Raw genomic sequence first — 21,801 nt, 5'->3', positions numbered from 1 at the left:
AAGTATGAACGATGACTATTTTTCTGTTCGTTGATAATGAAGAAAAAGGAAAGGAAAATAGTTTGCTATAAATTAAGTTCACCAAGTGAATTATTCTTGGCGCAAACTGAAAAAATTTTGCCAAGATAAATTTTTAAATTTCTCACCAAAAATTACAATATTTAATATCTGCTCATAATTTGAGTTGTAGAATATGGAAAAAAATTGGTATGTTATTTCAGAAAAAGTACGATTTTGTGTCAAAATACCTATGTTAGAACAAAGCTATATATAAATCTATATCCTAAGTAGCGTTTTCAAGACATTTTTCAGGTCTCTAGCATATATATATATAAAATAATGACTCTACAATATCACACACCAATTCATTTTACCGGTAAAAAGCCCTATAAAAAATTTACTTATAAATTTTATATAAATTTCATTTATTTATTAATATATATTTTATTTATTATATAAATTTATAAATTATATAAATTTTATTTATTTAATATAAATTTTATATATATAAAGAGATAAATCCAGATTAAGCTATTACCTGTTCAACAGATTTAGTTAGCCTCTAGAAATATAACCTGTTTTTCATATTAGTACCAGCTCAGCCTGTTACCAACTCAGCCCTGTACATACCTCCAAAAGGATTTAGCAACTATGTTTTTAACTTAGCCTGGTCGAAGAACATCTCTTCATTTTATATATATAACGTCCGCTTACATCTTCGTTTTGAAATAAAAGAAGGCACACACTCTTTTTTGGCTGTGGTTTATTTTCTTAAGTTATTGTCATCCAAAGGATAGATGAAAAGTAAGTTTCTTTATATATCATCGAAACGGCCATTAGTTCTTCTCAGCATCTTTTAAAATAGTTCATTTTATACTTCTTCACATCAACTTTTACACCACCCCTTGTACATACATGCATATCTTATCTGACGCATTTCATTGTTTGATTTTATACGAATACTTCGCTTATAACCAAGTAGACTGGCAGCCCCCTGCTTTCATTTTTATAGACATGTTCATGCAACATAAAGACTAAATATCGTAAATTAAGGCTTTTTTTTTTTTTTTTTTTTTTTTTTTTTTTTTTTTTTTTTCCCCACTTGGGGTTAAGTACACACCCTCAAGTTTTTGTAAAACATTTCTATAAAAGCTTGTATCATAGCGAATACAGTATTGTGAAACAAACTACCGAATAAAAAAGAGGAGAAAAGGCAATTGTTCTCTAAAAAAGAGGAGAAAAGGCAACTAAGGCTGTGATAAAAAGTGGTCAAGGTGTATTTATAAAATTTGACCCTTAATAAATAAAGATTAAATGCAAAGGAAAGCAATTCACATGATGACTTTGTACAAAAAGGAGCCTTAAATTCGCTTTCATTTACATTTTATGCAGGGGGTGCGAAACTAAGGCTGTGATAAAAAGTGGTCAAGGTGTATTTCTGGGCTGAAATGGGGACGAAACTGTTAACGCTAAGTTGCAAAATATCTGACCTGGGGCATACCCTAATTTTTTAAATAAATGAATGAAAGACTAAATTCTAATACTAAGCAATTATTAAAGAAATAAGCCAATTTAAGTCAACGAATGCACATATTATAAGATGCATTCCTCTGGAATTTGTAGGAATTTCCTGCAAAATATATTTCCTTAAATCAATTAAATGCACAAATTTGAAAGATAGCAAATAAGACATAATACACGGCATTGAAATTTGTTATCAGGCAGTCTTACCATTTTGTGTACAACATCCCAGAAGACTGATAACATTGGGATGTTTCCCAATGACTTTCATGAGTTCCATTTCGGAAACCAAAGCTGTCATCTCACTATCTAAATGATTATCTAAGAAAAGAAAGCATTCAAACAATTTTATCAAGTTATACATGTAAAAATATCATGACACGCGTAAAAAAGTTTTTAAAGCAAGTTTTATGTTTCAGGTAAATGAAATAAACCTAGGAAGCAATTAATCGGCATTTCTTCAGCTTGAGCTTAGGGATATTATTACAATGAAGATGATAACTCTATTTGCCAAATTTTAGCTACATAATACATTGTTTTAAATATTTTATCTTTCTGTTTTACTTTATTAAACTTCAAATATATGCATAATCTGAAGTAATGCACATTGTAAATTATTAGGTATCTTACATACAGAATAAAACACTTAATGGTTATTCTGTCCTGAATGCAACCAGAATTTAGAGTCAGCAAGAGAGAGAGAGGGGGAAGACATCATTTAAAGAACATTAAGGTCCAAATAAGTTATGCTTCAGAGATAGCATTTTTCATTAAGATGTCGTGGTGTAAGTGGGAGCACGCTTGGCGCTTATTCAGGTGTTTGGAGCTCGAATCCTGGTTTCGAATTTCGGACTTTTTCAGTTTTCCGACTTCGAAAATCAGTCCAGTGAAATGACGCCCGAAATAAAATGTGACCAATGACTCTAGTAAAAGTGGCGTCCGAACTAAAATGTGGCGGAGCATAATTCATCACTACCAGGATTTTGCGACTGGGTCCCCTAATCTTCAGTCACCTTTTATAAAGGGGAGTATATAGTATTTTCTCCTTTCTGGTCTGATTAGCATCGTGAAAGCACGCTCAGCGTGTATGCGGGAGGTCTGGAGTTCTAAACCCCGCGAGGGCATTGCACATTTTTCACGATCCTGCGTCGCCCACCAGCGGCTAATCGGTAAAATCTCTGAACACAGGTAGTTCGGTACGGCGTTCGAATCCCTGGAGTACAGGCTGGCTGCGTTTTCGCGCTATGCCATATGTGCAACGAACCAGTTTTCCTTAGTCCACAACCCTCCTCCTCGAATGCTTTGAGAAAGTTAAATAAACCGAAAACACGTTCCTGCATCAATATAATCTAATGACTCGATAGATTTTAAAATAAAAATTTTACAGGCAAATATAATAAGCATAGGAACATTATACTCTCATATGTTGCTAAACCAACCGGTTAGCAGAGGGTTTCTTTCTTTTAATAATTGTTCAATTTCTAAAGATTTGCTGGAAAATTTTTCATTAAAAAGTGACTGAAAATATTCAGGCACTATCTAGTTCACACAGAGCAGGAATCTACAAAAGAAGACAACTAGATAATTTATTTGTTACCAGAATACTGAGCACAGTCTCCAGTTTACTGAACTCTTCAGATAACTGGGGAGGGAAAGTATTATCTGAATGAAAAATGAAACGAAAACAGATAATTAAATAAGAAATATTATTTTGTGTACTTTGCAGTTTGGAAAGAAAATGAAACAGAAACGCATAATTAAATAAGAAATATTTTCGATGTGTAATTAAATAAGAAACCTTTTTGTGTGCCTATATGCAAGTCATGCTTAGTTTAATCAGGACGAAGATTACAGTATTTTCTTAAACATTATTTAAATTAAATTTTGAAGCCACATTATTTATTTGAATATTATTAAACTTACCTGAAATAATACAATCTTTTGCAAAAATATCGAAGCAACATGAAGAAAATGGCTGTTTTTGATGAAATTGAATATGTGTATAGCTCATACACACATAATAAAATCATTAAAAATTCAAGGTCATAGTACCTGTTTACGGCTCACAATCACCCATTGAGTATTCAGATTAGTATTTGGTCGAACCGCCCCTGGCGGCAATGCATGCTTGAATACGTCAAGGCAAGGAGTAGTAGAGGTTACTAATGCCATCCTGCGATACATTCTGCAGGCATTCTGTCATCAGTTGTCGCCCTAGATCTGCGATATTTTGTGGTGCCCTAATCCTACTATGGTGAAAGATCTGGTGACCTTGCTGGCCAAGAAAGAGTATCAACCGAACGGAGACAGTCCAGCGATATACGAGCGGTATATGGCCTGGCATTATCTTTTTGGAAAATGGCCCCAGGATGATGTGCCATGAAGGGTAATGCAACCGGCCGCACGATGGTATCAACATATCGTTGAGCTGTTAAAGATGTACGGAGGATGACTAAAGATGACCTGCTGTCATATTGGGATCGTTGGTTCCGTCCTCTCCGGACACGAACACGGTGGTCATCTGCTTCAAGAGAGAAGCGGGATTCATCGTTGATGCCAGTCTGATGGCAGCCATGATGATTGGCTGTGAAACCACTTCAGACGACTCGGCTGATGTTGTGGGGTCAAAGGCCTCTGTGAGCGTAACCCCGCCTCAGACAAGTGCCGCGAGATGGTGGACGGTACCACGGGAGGCATAGACGTATATATTTTCCTCCTCTGTTACTGGTTTTATACTTTGCGCACTAGAAATGCACGTTTTGATTGCAACTTCTGTTCATTTGCCTTGAAACTTTGATCATTTGCATGTTCGAGCAACATATTTTTGTATACCACATTTTGTCACGATCGCAAAAGTCCTTCATGGTGCTTCGATTTTTTTGCAAAAGAGTGTATGTTTCTACTTTAAAAGAAACTGTGTATTACCTTTTAGCATTTTTACAGCTACTGTGGTGGAGCCTTCAGTATTATTTAGTCTGATTGCCTCTGCCTGAATGACGACACCAAATGCCCCTTCTCCCAGCCGTTCGCCTAAAATAAGTTTCTCTCGAGGAAATTCGTATGCTGGATCTAATGGTAATTCATACTCTGGAGTATAAACTGGCGTTTTTCCTTTGCCGGTTGAAAATGTCATGTTGTAGTCAATCTTTACCAATGGAATAATGGAATTATCCTAGAAGTTATGAATGCTTAATTAGATACATGCTGCATCTTTAATAAAGTAGTTAAAATGTAAGCAACAAATGAGAAAATATCTACCATTCATTAAGTAAAATTACATTCATGTAAGTAAAAAGTATGCAAATCAAATATCTCTTAAAATTACGATAAATTTACTCAAAAGAAAACATGAAATAAAAGTCACCAAATCCCATGTCTTGATCCTGATTTAGTAAAAAAATATTCATAATTAATAAATTTAAAATAATCCTATAAATTCTACAAATAATTTTAAAAATGTTAAAACCAAAACTTTTCAAACAAGCAATTCCTCAATTCAAAAATTTAAAGAAAAAGGAACAAAACAGAGGAGGACTTCAATCAACTTAAATGCCACTTCGTCAGGGAGGGAGGAGGAGCACCGAAATCTATCTTCTACAAAAATTCTTGCTTTTCTGTATCCAGAATTAGCCAATGAACCATTTCAATGTATTTTAGTTACAATAGATCACACGAAAATTCTGGCCCTTTCCCCAAAGCAAGGAAAATGCAAAGTAAATTCAAATTAGAATCGTCTACCTTAAATAAAGAGAATTCTATTTTATTTAAAGAATTGAAAACGTAACAGAAATAATAAAATTCTTCAGTGAAAAATTTTAATTCCTTTATTATTCAGGGACATTATCATTCAACACTTTTTTGCAATTTTAAATAATAATATTAAAAAATCTAAAATTCAAATTTATGGATTTTTCTACTCATATTTACAAAACAATTATTAAAAAGTTTTTGACCACCTTTTTGGTCACTTCTTTTTAAAGAATAACTGATTATAAAATTTAATTAGTTTTTATTCCTCCTTTGCTCCGATTTTTGTTATAAAAGAGTAAGAATTTATTTCAAATTTCATTTAGTTGTTAAAGTAATCGTTTTCTTTATCAAAATTAAAAAATTTTTCATTGAAGTATTTAAAAAGTTTTGTCTTTACGTCTCAAAATTCAATCTTTTCTTACAAATTTTAGCCTTTTGAGCGATTACTTTCTCGCCAAGGTTTTTTAATTTCGCCAATGAAGACAAAACGGCAGATCTGTACGTCACTACTATAATGGTTAGGTTAGGTTATTTAATTACGGCAAAGCCTCGAGGGCTATCTGCCTAAGGGAAGGGATGCCTTCGTGGAGGACGTAAGGGAAACTGGCTCGTATACACGTTACACATGGGGAAAACCACGAAAACACCCATGCAGCCCTCCCCGTTCGCGGGATTCTAACCTCGGACCGAACTACCAGTGTTCAGCGAGTTTACCGCTTGGCCGCTGGTGGGCCTCACTACTATAACGATATTCTTAGCTTCAACTGAGGTCTATTGAAAGTGCTCGAAGATTTTAATTACTTCTTGTGAGTTTTAATTAAGTCTTTTCACCAGTAACTTTTCTTTTCTTTGGTTCTTCATATGCTATAAAGGTAAAAATTTTGATTAACATTTTTCACTGAATTATTTTATTATTTTTCTTACGTTTTCAATTCAATAAAATAGAATTCTTTTTATTTCAGTTACAAGATTCTAATTTGAACTTACTTCGTTTTTTCCTTGCTTTAGGGTAGGGCCAGAATTTTCGGGTGAACTATTAACTATTATAATTAAAATACATTGAAATGGTTCATCGACCAATTCTTTAATTCATTTGGAATTCTTCAAGGACTTTTATAGAAGAGAGATTTCAATGTTCCTCCCCTCGACGAAGTGGCATTGAAGTTGATTGAATTCCTCTTCTGTTGATTCACATCTGAATGCTAATGAGGAAGAGCGGTATTTAACCGCGAAGTTCTACTTGCTGAGTTAGAGAGAATCAGAGTTTCCAATTTGCGCGCGTCTGCCTTTTGGCTACTCTTTCTCAAAGCTGTTATTACGCTCGGCCGCACTCAAGCCCTTGAAGCTTCGTAGTCAAATAGAGTTAAGGGACCAACTCGATTAGAATCTTGATAGCTTCGGCTATATCTCTTTAGTTAATCTTAGTTTTAGTTTATTTCTTAGTTTCTTAAGTTCAAGCACAAGTGTCGGCTTTTATTGTACACTCCAAGACGAAGTTCTGTTAAATCTTATTGGAATAATAAAGGGTTACTTACACTTCCATCTTGTTTTTCTTGTTACACGAACTCAAGCGATTATTCGCTAACTAGTTCTTAAGGTTACTCACCTTTGACTGCAAATACGCAGTGGTAAACCTCACAAAAGAAAGCTGGTATTAACTAAATTTTTACAATTTTTCATCTAAAGTAAAATGATACTTATTACTTATACCTTAATAAAAGGGAATAGTTGGATGACTACGATAAGAAATTTAATGTAAACATGTATAAAGATTTTGTTTTTTTTCCCCTTTCAAGTATTATTTATACTATCTTTCTACTATTTTGTGAATTTGAATAAACTCGCAAAATTTACTTTTACTAAAATTGTCGCTTCTAATTTCTAAGGGGTATTGTACCCCAATTACGTGAAGACTAATCTTTTATAACCTGTATTTTTCCTTTTTCTTAAAATTTCAGCCAGTTTTGTTTTCTCATTTTACGATTTTACAGAGGACAGCATCTTTTAAAAAGTTTCTTCCGCTGCCATGTTAGAGTTGACAATTACCCTCCTCGTCGGTGAAAATTTTTACAGACTGCACTCATGCACACCCACACACAAAGTTTAACAGATAGGACATTTTGAACCTTATCGCAAACTTTTTCCGAGTAGCCTTGAATTCAACTTTCTTTTGCAAGGAACACAGTTTGGAAAATGTTTGTTTCAAATAAGTTTTCAGTTTTTAGCTGTTTAAGGCTCAGATTAGATTTTATATTATTTATAGAAATCTCTTCTGAAAAGTTTTCGTTTTCTTGATTTTAAAAGTTTAGGATCGCATACTCGAGGACCACCCAATTTTTGAGTGTTTAAATGGCAATATTATTTAAAGTATATTTGTTTTACTCTTAAATTTGTAATTGGTTTTGAATGTCGAACTTACATATAATGTTACTTGACCAATCTGTTTTTCTGAATGGTCAGTTTGCATAATGTAAAGTTTTTTTTTTTTTTTTTTTTTTTTTTTTTGAGTAGTTAATTTGGCACAATGTAATGCTTTATTCTTTTTTTCCAGGCGCTTCAAATATGTGTAGGGAAAATTCTGTCCACATATGAGATTCGATTTTTCTGTTTTAAATGAATTTAAATGTCTTTAATGAAAATTTAATTGAATCTTTCTTCGGTTTTTGATCTCAAATGTACCAGAAGAACGAAACATATATTCGAAACATATTCATCGACTTCCATAAAATTTTAATTCATTTTCCCCTGATGAGTTCTGAATTAGAGTTTCAGTAAAAGGAGATTAATTTTGATATTTTGTATATTTTTTCCTTTTCGCATTTTTATTTCCCAAGTTTATTCTGCTGATGTATCCTTATTTTAATATTGATATGTTTAGATACAGTGCTTAACCTCTTAATCACCATTGTAATTATTAATATTATTGAGGAATTGCCTTGCTTTGATTCCAGTTTTATTTTAACCTCGGATGCTTTAAGTTTAATTTACTTCAATCCTGCAGATATAATGCAGGACTGGTTAAAAAAATTTTGTTTTTAATTTTTGACCTATTACTATGATTATTTTTATGTGCATATACATATTTAGTATGTACTTTAAATATTATACAATCTATTGTTATTAGTTTATGTATTATCATAATCTGCTGTCATCATAAGTAAACTTCTTAAATGTACATGTTATATAAGATTATACCAATTTTATTATGTATTATCAGTACTTTTACATATCATATATTTTATGTGTTTTCCAACTTTTCATATATGTTAACCACTGTTATATATTGAGTATTGTCATGTAATATATCTAAATTGGTTTAAAAGACCATCGAAAGCTTGAATGAAAGAAAGAAGTGCAAGTGATGCTGCTGGCAATAGTGACTGGAGCAATGGATCAACCACATCATCGTTGTGCCATTTGAGAATGTCAGGGTACCCTGAAAGGCTTTTGGTCATATGGATATTCAGTGTATGAAGTCAATACCCACTTATTTATGGTAAATATTTGGTGGACTCTACACTTACATCTATCTACCTACCCAGACAATCCAGTGTATGTTGAAAATCAGCCCAACTGTTCATTTATAGAGGAATTCATTACATAGCAAAGGGTCATTTTTTTAAAAATGGTCATGTGATTTTGGTATCTGCTTTAGACACTGTGCGTTCAACTACTAGGCCCATATGAATATAGAACTGAGATGCTTAGGTTTTTATATGGCTTACAATTCTTACTACTTTCAACTTATTTTAGGTCATTTAAACCCAAAGAGTTTTAGATTAAGCAGAGCTTCTAGATTATGTAGCAAACTGAATTGATTACTAAACAACAACTGAAACAATATAACTAAACTCTTACTCAGCAAAAGATTACTAAACAAAACTGAAACAATATACTATATACATGAATAAAATAACAATAATAAAAAATTACAGTTATGATTGCAGTTGAGTAATAATTAATGAAAAATTACCTCATTTCTTTCTAGAATCACTTTTTTGGTAACTACTATCTTTTGATTGGCTTTCAGTTTTTTTTTAGCATACTTGCAACGACAAATCAGGATACCAGTGACTGTACAAGCCGGAACAAAAACGAAGATGGCTATGACCCATATCAAAGGCGTTTGTGCTTCAGACAAAATTTTCTGTGGTACCGCTTCCTCTGGTGCTATATTTTGAAAAGAAATGTTTGTTAGATTTTATCCTGAAAAATACTTAAAAGTACATTTTTTACAAAAACTGATTGAAAACGGATAATTAAAAAAATACATACTAATTAGCATAGCACTTAACATTTTTTTGTTTTTACAAACCGCTTTCAGAAAGCACATTTAGAAAGTATACACTGTAACCAAAAAAAAAAAAAAAAAAAAAAAAAAAAAAAAAAAAAAAAAAATGATGCACCAAGAAGGAGTTGTCTGATGGAAACAAAAATTGGTTGATTAAAATTTCAGAACAAAGATTTATTTCAGAGTTACATAGTTACAAAGTAACGAGTTCAACAAGGTGTTGACCCACCTCTAGCCTGGAAGCAAGCTGCCTCACGGCGTGGCATAAACTGATAAAGCTCCCGAATGGTCACCAGTGGTATTTCTTGCCAAATTTGCTTCAGTCCCTGGTAGATGCAGTCGCCTTCCTATCATATCCCAGACGTGCTCGATGGGAGAGAGATCTGGCGATCTGGTTGGCCAAGGAAGTGTTTGACAAGCTGTATGACAGTTCATAGCAACACGTGCCGTATGTGATCAGACATTATCTTGCTGAAAAATAAGGCCAGGGTACTGCAAAAGGAACAGTAGCAAAACAAGTCTCAGAATGTCGTCGACGTACCGCTGTAAGTGTGTCTCTAATGACGACCAAATGGGTCTGGCTATCAAGGGAAACGGCAACCCCAGACCATAACGTTTCGTTGAGGGCCTATGTGGCGTGCAATAGTGAAAGCAGTATCGGCACGCTGCTCTGGGCGTCTCCAGACACGTCTTTGATGATCGTCACAACACATTTGGAAGCGGGACTTGTCGCTAAAGACTATACGTCCCCAGTCAATATCATTCCAACCTGATCGAGCCAAGCACCTGATAGTCACGACACAGTTGGAAGCGGGATTTGTCGCTAAAGACTATACGTCCCCAGTCAGCATCATTCCAACCTGATCGAGCCAAGCACCACTGTAATCTGGCTCGACAGTGTGAAGGCGTGAGTGGCAGATGTGGCGTAATGGTAAAAGCGTCGATTTATTAGCCGTCTGTGAATGGTCATGGTGGACACTCTCGTATGCGGGTCGCACGTCTGATGGTTGATAGCGATGAATTAGGCGCTGTAACAGCTGATCTAACAATGACTCTGCCCTCGCGATCTATTGTGCCCTAGGTCCACCACTACCATTATGACTCTGAAATCTACCATTGTCCACCCGTATATTTGGTCACAACATTTAAAATACGAAATTTCAAAGCAATCGGATGATTTCTTCTTGGTGCGTCAATTTTTTTGCTATAGAGTGTATTTTCTATTTAATTAGTTACATGATTTTTGTAAACATATTTTAAGAAATAACTCAGAACAAAGGAGATTAGAAGTGAAACTTACGTCCTAAAACTTTTAGGTAGGCACTACGATAAGACACTCCAAGAGCGTTTCCTGCAATGCAACTATAATACCCTTCATCATCAAATGTCACGTTTGACAAAACGAGAAAATATGGATCAGTAACATTTGGATCGTTACTCTGAAAAACAGAGGAAAAAAAAAAAAAAAAAAAAAAAAAAAAAAACTGTTAGAAACTGGTATGTAACATACATATAGCAGTAGGCAGGGATTTATGGTGCCTAAAGAATGTTACTCTAAAAGTTGTTACATCATTCTGAATAACAAGGGAAAGCAGCTGGAGTTATAAACGTCTATTTAAGACTTACTTTCTTTCACATGCATCAGTGTTGCCACTCTGTCAAAAAAATCTCACCACAAATCACTGCCTGCTACTGTTTACTTCCCAGTTTCACTTTCTTATACTCAATAATTTAGAATAAAACACTTACTTCTAAAGGTTCAACATAGGGTGTGCCAGCACTATCCGTATAGGAGCCGTTAACAACAAAATGTTTTATCCATCTCATCCTGGGCTGCAGATCACTAATAAACTGACATTCAAATTTTGCTGTTTGTCCTACATATACTGTCTGGTTCTGTGGATAACCGTCACGAAAAATGGGTCGATGGGGGATCCGTTCTATAAGAATATAACACTGTAAGTATTTGCCGTAGCATGTAAATAACTATGCTACGTACCTACAGTTAAACAAAATAATAATAATAATAATAATAATAATAATAATAATAATAAAATTGAGTAGATCATTATTATTAAAAAGATTTAATAACTTCTGTGAAACTGAATAGATCATAACAAGACGCAATGAGATTGTGAAATTCCTACAATGAGAGATATTTCACTAGGTAAAGTGACTATTGATTCCCCTCTATGATCAAAGGCAATGTAATAAAAAACAGGAGGACGATTATCATCAAATATTATTAAAAGTCTTCCTGTGCATTTGAGGGTAAAAAGCGAATTCAATGTTATCGAAAAGTTATGAAAAGACATCAGTGCTAACAAAAAACGAAATGAAATTTTTTTTTCCCCAGTGTGACCATAACTCTGCCTACGAAATCGAAAACAATTATTTTCAAAGCTGCCTTCCTATATGCGGTGATCCTATGTGCATTCAGGGATGAGGATATCTTATAAATTATGCAAGCGATGGGGAAAACCGAGGTCAGTAGACAAACAAGACTTTTAATTCCAAGGATGCATCAGCGTCCACTCAGAATTGCCACTCGACTCATAGGAGAGGAAGAAATGAAGACACAATTGCGTTTAAATTCCCAAGTTTAGAGATTATCCAAGAGATATGCGAAATGAACCTTTGGGTATATCACTTCGCAAAATTAAAAAAAAAAAAAAAAAGGAATACAGTCTATAAATTTCTGTAACTGGCTTCTCCTTAAGTTACACATAAGGAAAACCACGAAAACATTAATTCATCCAGCCCCTCCCCATTCCCCGGGATTTGAATTCGGGTCAAACTACCAGCGTTCAGCGACTTAGTCATCGGCGGGTGGTGGGCCATTTTTCCTCGGAACAAAGTTATCACACAGCAAAACAGCTTTGGATTAGATTTAAATTTTGTCTATAAATCTAAGTCTTAACATGTAGAGGTAACAAAATATTTTTTTTTTTAAATAATACACCTCTTCCTCGTGGAAGGAAGCATTTGCGCGTTTCATCGTACTTGGTTACTTAAAGCAATTACTTTTGGAACAGTAATTATACCAACAATAGTACCTTAATTTTTGAATGCGAGCAGAATGGAGATAAAGAATATTATTATTATAAACCAATGATTCCCAAAGCGCGCAGAGTCTATTAGGTAAAATCGCTAAATGCTCGTACTGTGTCCTTGGTTCAATTTCAGATGAATGGGCTGGCTGCATGAGCATTTTTGTGGTTTTTTTCCACATGTAACGTGGATACGTGCCAGTAAGTCCTCCACGAAGGCATCCCTCAAGCATGTAATACTCACGTGCTTTGCCGTAATGAAAAACCAGATCTAAAGTGTGCGCCTGTAGGCAATTTTTGGCAGATCGCGAAAAATTTAAGAGTTCTCTTTTTTCTTATTTTATAGTTATATACATCTGCCTGTAATAACAAATTAATTTAAAATTATCAATTGCTAGATAAAGAGTCTATAAAAGTCTTTATGCTACTTTTATTTTTTCAACTTCTTGTCGCCGACATATACTCCCAGTTAGAAAAATGTTTTAAATAATTCCTGTGTTGACATTTTTTAATTTAGAAAATTAATTTCGCAAAAATTATGAAATTTTTTATTTAGTATCCCAATTCATATAGTTATGTTTAGTAAAAGTTTATGCTCATGCTTAAACAAAATAATAAAATAAAATAAAAATAATGCCCAAAAAGATTGGTTTTAAATTGGAGTTACCTTCAACTTCGACTTGATAATGCCACTGAATCTCTCCTTCTGAGTTTGAAACAATACAAGTGTAATTCCCTGTATCGCTTGTTAATAAATGCTCAATTGTCATAGAATATTTTCTATAGATAATCTGAAAAAAAAAAGGAAATAATAATAATTACAACAACAACAATAGCTTTAAGTTTTTGATATATTAAATATTTCCTCAAATACTTGAATTTGCGAAGAATGTTCAATCTAGGTACTTCTCAGAGCTTAAAACAATATGGTAGCACGAAGTTTTTATAATTTTTATTTATATTTATTTCAAAATGAAGTAGTTATCTTCTTTTTTAAATGAATCATCGTCTTAGCCACACATATCAATGGACAGAATTTCTTAAAGTAAGTGATATTTGCTATATTCTGCTCTTTCAGTTAAGAAAATATACTAACATGAATTTATTTAAAAACAGGCTGCAGCGACATATTTAATGTCGTTTAGTACGAAATGGCTTACTTATCATCGCCACAAAATTGGCCAGGATCAAAAATGAAATATACGACGTTTTTAATTTAATGTTATTAACAAATAAACTACAATTTGGCAAATATTATCTATGCTTTCTATAGAGATGGTACATCACCCATTTTCGTTTTGAATCATGAATTTTAGAGTGCTCTATAAAACTATATTATGCGACAATTCATTTTTACTACATAATCAAATAAACATTTAATATTTATACAACAGTAAAAGTTAAACAACAAAGCACTAAATATCTAAAGAAAGACAAGCTTTTCAAGTTTTTTTTTAATTAAAAATACGTTTATTATTTTAAGTATATTTTTTTAGCGTCCTATATTCAGCAACCTCTTCTTTTTTTCTAGTCTCAATTAAAAGTACCATTTGGAGAGAAATTAATGACCCTTTTAACAACCATGTTCTTGCTTGGGGGTTTAAACTCCTAAAAAAACGAGAAAATCCTAATTAAACTAACTGTTTTCTAAACATTTTCCCATAACAGAAGACATGCATCTGCTATTAGGAGCCAGGAAAAGTTGGATACTGATTTCAGTTTAATTAACAGTTAATTAACAGGTATATTGATAAGATTTCCCTAATTTAAAGCTATGTTAGGATGGCGCACACCCTTTTGATATTCACGTTTGCTTGTATTACACAAAAACATTTCCCCCAGTTATTATCACTTATAGGCAACGCTAAGAATTAAATACAGAAATGGTTACTCACTTTAGTCTCTTATTCTGGCATAGGCTAGAATGTAGACAATACAGCACATATAATTTTTTCCCTCCTTCCAGCATGCCTTCACGGTGTAACGGTAACACACTCAGCGCATATTCGAGAGTTCCGGGTTCGAGTCTCGGCGAGGGCATTGCTCACTTTTCGTGTTTTCTACTTCCGAATGTCTCTAAAGTGATGTCCGAACTAAGGGTGGTGGATGATGATTCTGCACCAGGATTTGCCGATTGGTTATATACATCTAATCCCCAATTGCCCTAGGGGGAGCATATAAGGTATTTTCTGCCTCCTTCGTGGTGTAACGAGCACTCTCCGCGCGCATTCGTAAGTCCAATTTCGAGTCCCGGCGAGGGCATTGCGGATTTCTGCAGTTTTCTGGTACAAAAAAACCTAATGTCTCTACAAGGCTAAGCCACAAAATTTAGGTTCGTGTTCTACTTGATCGATCAAATTTTGCTTGACAGTTCATCTAACATTGCTAAAAAGATTAAATGGTCCCAAAGTAACAGAACTAGTTACAGGCTCGATTCCAGTATTTTTGTCAACTTTGGCGATCAATGTAACTGACACACCGTATAAATCAAAGACATCAATAATTTTAAAACAAAATATACAGTAGTAACTCTAGTATTGGAATTTGTCTGGTAATTTGATCCAGGGAATACCACGGATACGCAAATAAGCATGAAATCGCGGATAACAGCGAAACAGGTTAAGGATTCGTCTGAGAAAAGATTCACTAAGAAAAAGCACAATTCTAAAGAGCGACTTGTAACTTAAAAATGTATACGAGGTCTCGAAGATGACCAATTTCATCTTTCCTTCCATTTAGTCGCATCCATTAGAAATGTGTATGTGCAGGACGGAATTTTTTTTGCCTTGTGAAATTTCTGTGGGTCGTGAATTCTGCTGCCAAGTCCCTGGCATAAATTCTAAATAATCCCTCCCTAAATTTTGTTGCTCGTTGCTTCTCTAAATGCTAACAAAGTTCCCTCCGCTAAATTCTGCCGCCCTATGTTGTGCTGCGTAAGTACGTGCCTGTAGTCATGATATCGGTGAGAATATAATGTTTAGCTTGTTTCGGTTGCTGTGTTTCACATCTGGCCAAACAAGTGTATATTTGTGAAACTTCAAAGGACGTTTACTTCTGCTGGGACGCACACATAACTGAAACTGTGGACACTAAATCTACGGATTCGGGAGGTTCATGTAGTTATCGCTTGTTAGAATAATACAGCTGTTGCCTTTCTAAAATCGGCGATCTAGGCGGTTTGCTACGGCGCTTATATTTGCAGCCTATCTTGGTTAGTAATATAGTACTGTAGGCCCACCAGCGGCCGAGCGGTAAAGTTGCTGAACACTGGTAGTTCGTTCCGAGGTTCGAATCCCGCGAATGGGCTGGCTGTGTGGGCGTTTTCATGGTTTTCCCCGTGTATACGAGACAGTTTACCTTAGAAAGCCCTCCACGAAGGCATCCTTCCCTTAAGACAGATAGCCCTCGACTGTTTTACCACAATCAATTAGAACCAAACCAAACCAATATAGTACTTTAAAACGTATAATAATGAAATTATAAGAACAACTCTTAGATTTCCAAATATTTTCATTATTTACAGAATTTTATTACAGTGCTTGTAAGCAAGTTTTGAATTGCATGAAAATAACACTGATCTTACATCTATTTCTCTCTCTGGCACTTCTCCATTTTTCAGCCATTTGATCTTGGGAATAGGATTACCATTCACCGGGCACTTCAGAGTGACAGAACTGCCCGCGGGCCTTGCTAAGAGCTTAATATCCATTTTAAATGGCTGAGTAAAATAAGGCGCAACTAAAAGAGAAGCAAAATTAATTTCATATATGCAAATTTGTATCAAATTTCAACGATGGAATAACTAAACATTTTTTTCTCTTAGGGTTAACAAAATTAGAGCAAATTTAACAATTACATATTATTGAGAAAGATATCATTTCCGGTCGATAAAATTACTAGTAAATACATAAGCAGTTAAACTGAAGGAAAAGGTATCATAGAATGTTTCCCTGGTATTTCGTTTTGCTCGGCAAACAAAAAGGAATAATCACTTTCATTATTTTCGTAGGAGTGTTTCTGCATGCATGCAAAATTGGAAAAATGAATCAGAATTCTATTTTTAATTTGTAGTACTTTCTTAAATCTCCTTTTTAATTTGGCTGTTTCATTGTTACTCAAAAATAGTAACTATTTATAACAGATCTCTCTAAAATGTGTCATTTCAAAATTAATTCTTGCCATACGATTTTTGTATATCACTAATCACACAGCGCATACATACTCTTCAGTGAATAAGATTTCGAATTTGCGAATGGAAACTTAACCAATCAAGATAAAGCTAAACCAAAACTAAATCACTCTGAATTTGTTTTTCATCTTAGACATGTGACATTCGCTTTCCGCTTTTATCCCTAACTACATCTACCGCTACTTCTCTTCTTACTTTAACATCTGGAAAAATGTAAAAATTCTTTTAGAACAGGCCGCGCTTACTCTGCCAGTTTAACAAATGATGTATAAAGAATGTTCCTTCCTGCCTTCCTGCTAGAAAATCTGCCATGTTTATTTGATATTAATTCTATTATTTTATCTTTTTCAGAATCAATAAATTTTGCGATATATTGTGCATTAAATATTATTCAATTTCTGATCTGAATATATATATATATATATACATACATATAAATATCTAGCCAGTATTTAATGTAGGCAATTAGAAACGTGTTTTAAGAAATACATTAATAGTGTTATAAGTGTAATAAAAAGTATCAGCTAAAAATGTTTTTTTTTTTCATTAAATAGATACATAATTCAAAATAAAATAAAGACAAAATTATAAGCAACTACTCACACGGTTTTTAAATTGCATGATCTGTCTGACTCAATAAGTGTACTTTTCTAACTTTAGAGGTAAATTAAAAGATCTGTGGCAAGACTGGCAAAAGTTGTGAGATTTAAAAATTTGGGGGCTGCCTCGCGTATGTGATTAATGCTGTGGTAACATAATGTAACTTAATAAAGCGTGAAAAACGTAACAGACTCGACTACAAACACTTTTTAATTAAAAAAAAGTGCAAGTGTTATCAACTAGTATGTTCTTATAAGAAAACCAGAAGTTAAAATCGACATGTGTAGTGCACCAGAGGTACGAGAACAACTGAGCACTATACAATTCTTTATTTTTAATTAAACATCAAAAAGAAACTCTATATTTTTAAATCATTTTTCAAAAAAACAATCGGAATAAATATAAAATACCTAGACTAATATACCTGGAAAAGATTACGTTACATTAAATAAATAAATAAATAAATATAAATCGGGTAAATAAATACAAATAAATGTTTAAGAAGAAAATCTGCGATTTCGAAAGCATTTCCATTAAATATTTTTACGTACATTTGTCTCCTGGTTTGAAAAGTGGTCTTGGGCGAACTCGACTATCATCTGCCTGAGGTTCTTCCAACAAGTTTTCAGGTTCTGAAAAATTCCATTATATATCAAATAGTTACCTCAAGCTTGTGTATATTAACATATATCAGATAGGCAACATTTGATTTTGTGAGGCAACATGCAATGCTTACATTTATTTATATTAAAAAATTCACAACAAAAATATCGTTAAAACAACAAAACATCATAAATGTAGAAATTTCATGATGCAAATGACAAATTTTTACAAAAATGATCAACCAGTCAGATTAGTAGTAGCCTGCTTAGCTTACAGTAAGACAAATAATGAACCAAAGAAATGGTCAATAAATCCGATCCTGTGCATCAATAGTGTCCATAAATAAGATATCACCGAATGATAAGGCATATATATGTATAGATATAGTATAACGCTTAAATTTACTTACTAGAAATTTTCACATTTTTCAAGTTTAAGAATTGATCGTTTCAAGGAAACCTGCTTCAGAATCTTGAAATTTTCAAAATGCAAATTCTGCATACTTTCCTTGTGTCACTGATGTTATGTAATACTGTCAGAATAAGTACTGTCAATTGTCTGGTAACACTTTTAATAAGCTACATTAATAATATTTAGCTGCATATAGCAGCTAAATATTATTAATGTAGCAGAGCGATTTTGGCATTAATGCTGTAAAAGAAGTTCAGATTTCAATTAAATTTTGAATTTAAACATGTTTATGTTAATGTATCCATAAAAAGACACATATCATCTGGAATCTTTAGACAGATATCGCTTTCAGACTTAATTCATTGGAGAATCTGGAAAAAATCACATTCATGTGTGCATATTTACGAATTTATACGAGTGGGAATTTCATAAATTACTGATTCAACATGCAAACATTCTATGCGCATATATATATCTGTCTATCTATCTATATATATGTAAATTAAACGAAAAGTTATTCAATTTTCGATGTTACTTTTCAAACACTTTTACTAGGGGGAACTTTATGCACTTTATGTTATGTTCTTTATGCACTTTATGAACTTTATGTTATTATGAACTTTATGTATCACATGGAAATTCCAGAAAAGATTCAAATTGCTTTTTTCCTTGAACTTCTATTAATTCACATACATTTTCTTTTACGTTTACAGCAATTAAAAAAAATTAATGTTTAATATGCATTAGGAATGCTTAATTTTTTAATGGAATGTACCTGGAAGAAATAGCTGCCTGTAACTATAAATAAGGCAAACAAGGAATTAAATGCCATTTTACACAGCATATTATATTTAATAATATGCTAAATTGGCTTAAAATATTATTAAATATAATATGCTAGCCAATTTTTCTGTTAAAAATTTGTAAACAATAATGCGTAGCGAAGACAACGGGATTGAAACGTTACAAAACTTTACAAAAAGATTATAAAATGAAAATTTATTTTTACTCCTATTCCCTTCTATAATGGGCTTAAAAGAGTAAAGAATGGCATGGTAACAAATGTGGCACTTTCTTCTAAATAACAATTAAATATAGTTTCTCTTCTTCATTAAAGAGTATGGATAAACAACATAAATGACAATGCAATCTTTCCAGAAACGAACCAGTCATCTTGAAGTAAATAAAAATTTTTTTCTCCTTCTTTACACCAATCAATGTATCTTATACTATAAGTTATTTTCTCCCTCTTTTCCGCATGCCTTCTGCATGTTTGTAATTGGAAGCATACTCGACGCGTATCCGAGAGGTCCAGGGTTCGAAATCCCGGGTAGGGTACTGCACATTTTTCACGTCTGGATGCTTAAAAATAACCTTACGACTCTACAACGCAATTTTTCAAATTGTCCGTGATTCCATTCTCCACGACCCGTATTGAAATCTCAGGGCCAAACGCATCAAGAATTCGATTGCCGGGCAAAATTAAGCCCAGCAACTGATTGCCAGACATCAGATTATGAGTCCTCTACATTGTGATTTAGAGCTCAGTGATAAACTGCAAACATAATTGCTCATGAGCGATTCGGGCCTGTGTCTGAACTTATGAGCCTACATTTGGAACTATTCGGACCTACGCAGCCGGACAGGACTCGCACACTGTTTTGAAGAAAAAGCATAATTTTTAATGGTAACCGGCTCAAGGTAGAGTTAAATGGTACTATAAAGTAGATATATTGCCTTTTGTTTGCTGTATCGTGTATGGATGTTCCTCTTGCCAGAAATTCTTGTTTCCAAACTTCTTTCCATTTTATCCCAAACGTATAGACACTGCTTGAAACAGGAGATATTGTCTTTTTATAAGGAATTTTCTAAAGCTTTTTTTTTTTTTTTTTTTTTTTTTCATATAAGATAAGCGAAAGCAATAAGAACTATTCCGCGTAGCTCTACTCAAAGTATTTCCCGCTACAGGAAGAAGATATAAAAGCACACTTTCATTATCAAAACAACAGTTTTCTGTGTTTGTAACTATAGAACCAAATAAAACTAGATGGGTTTTATAGTTTTTATCTAGCTTAGTTTTTAATTGTTAAGTACAGTTTTATATGCATAGCAAACGTTTAATCTGCATTTAGTTCCAGGAAATGTCATGAAGAAATAATCTGGCTGCATTTCTTACTCCCAAATTAACCAGAGGTTCTCAGATCACTTCATCTAGTTTTAATTAGCAGCAGAATTTTCTTTTCACCATAGAGCTAGAAATACATGTTGTCTGAATAATAGGAATCGCTTGATATTAGGTGTTACCTGTACTTCTGGTAACATTGGATACAATACTTACATTTTATTTTTATTCTATTTTCTTTTTATTGCATTTTAAAAATGAATTTTTTAACGTTTTCAGTTTTGTCTAAATTCATGTAATACTTTCGCTTTCATTTTTAGTCGGCATATTAAATTCACACTGCGTTCTCTAAATACAATAGGATTGGGCATTGTTTTCAAAACTAATCAAAAGTTTTAATATATTAGAAAATTGTTTTTTGTAAACTTATTTACTTACTTGCGTCATACTTCTTACAGAATTTATGGTTTTATTGTAATCTTTGAAAGTTTAGTGTTCGGCCGTTAATGTGTCGATCTGATGAACAACCATGTAAACGTTAATCCTTTGTATTGTCTCACTTACTGTGGGGTTAGTTCTTAATTACACATAAAAGCTTGTTTCTTGAAGTCTATAAAGCTTGAATGAATGTATGAATGAATGAATGAAAAAAAAAAAAACTTGAAATCTTTATTTTTAAGCAGTGCATGACAGAAGTCCTAACTCTTCTACATTTTGCCATACACATTGATTGTATTGACAATTATAATCCTTAAATTTCAGAAGATTTTGAAGTTCTTTCAGCTCGAACAATTCTAGATTAATTTCTCTGGACATGAGAAATGTAGGACATGAGATTTTTAAAAAAATCCATAATCCTGCGTATTTGTTTTCCATTGTCTTGTTGATGATGAAGTAGATATCTTGTAGTGATGAAGTTGATGATAAATAATGAAGAGATTGCTGGGAACATTTATTTCTTCTTTGCCCTTTCATTTAGATCAACACTAAAGAGAATAAAGCTGCAACTGCGGGAAGCAACTACAAAATATCGTAATTCAGTAAATCGGGAGATAAGTACATCGAGAAAAATTGTGAAGTATTTTTATATGATTACATATACTTGCGTGTAATTATTAACCGATTTACAATTACTACATAATTTTAATAGTCATATTTATTTATAATGCTTCCTTATTGATGTTTTATGCAAAATCTCCAATTTTTTTACATCTTTTTTTCCGAGTAGAAGTACACATACGGGTCATAATAAATGTACATATGG

At 33.2% G+C, this 21,801-nt stretch overlaps 1 protein-coding gene across 3 annotated transcripts in view; it reads right to left on the bottom strand.

Moving 5' to 3' along the window:
* The window catches only part of LOC118200307 (fibroblast growth factor receptor 3-like), a 142,524-nt gene that overhangs the window by 25,147 nt on the left and 95,576 nt on the right, over window positions 1-21,801 (bottom strand). For all 3 annotated transcript variants that reach the window (XM_085809556.1, XM_085809555.1, XM_085809557.1), the window contains 8 exons: window positions 17,953-18,033; window positions 16,196-16,350; window positions 13,280-13,403; window positions 11,312-11,502; window positions 10,863-11,001; window positions 9,245-9,441; window positions 4,447-4,693; window positions 1,732-1,842 (listed from right to left, as the gene is read on the bottom strand). In XM_085809556.1, the coding sequence (XP_085665682.1) occupies window positions 1,732-1,842; window positions 4,447-4,693; window positions 9,245-9,441; window positions 10,863-11,001; window positions 11,312-11,502; window positions 13,280-13,403; window positions 16,196-16,350; window positions 17,953-18,033 (1,245 nt within the window). The remainder of the gene's footprint in view (window positions 1-1,731; window positions 1,843-4,446; window positions 4,694-9,244; window positions 9,442-10,862; window positions 11,002-11,311; window positions 11,503-13,279; window positions 13,404-16,195; window positions 16,351-17,952; window positions 18,034-21,801) is intronic.

Source organism: Stegodyphus dumicola, chromosome X2 (genome assembly GCF_044657685.1).
Source record: "Stegodyphus dumicola isolate Sdum_Otavi_A_Nest chromosome X2, ASM4465768v1".
NCBI lineage: Eukaryota > Metazoa > Arthropoda > Arachnida > Araneae > Eresidae > Stegodyphus > Stegodyphus dumicola.
Note: the sequence above shows the minus strand (reverse complement) of the source record. Positions and strands in the feature narration are given on the sequence as shown.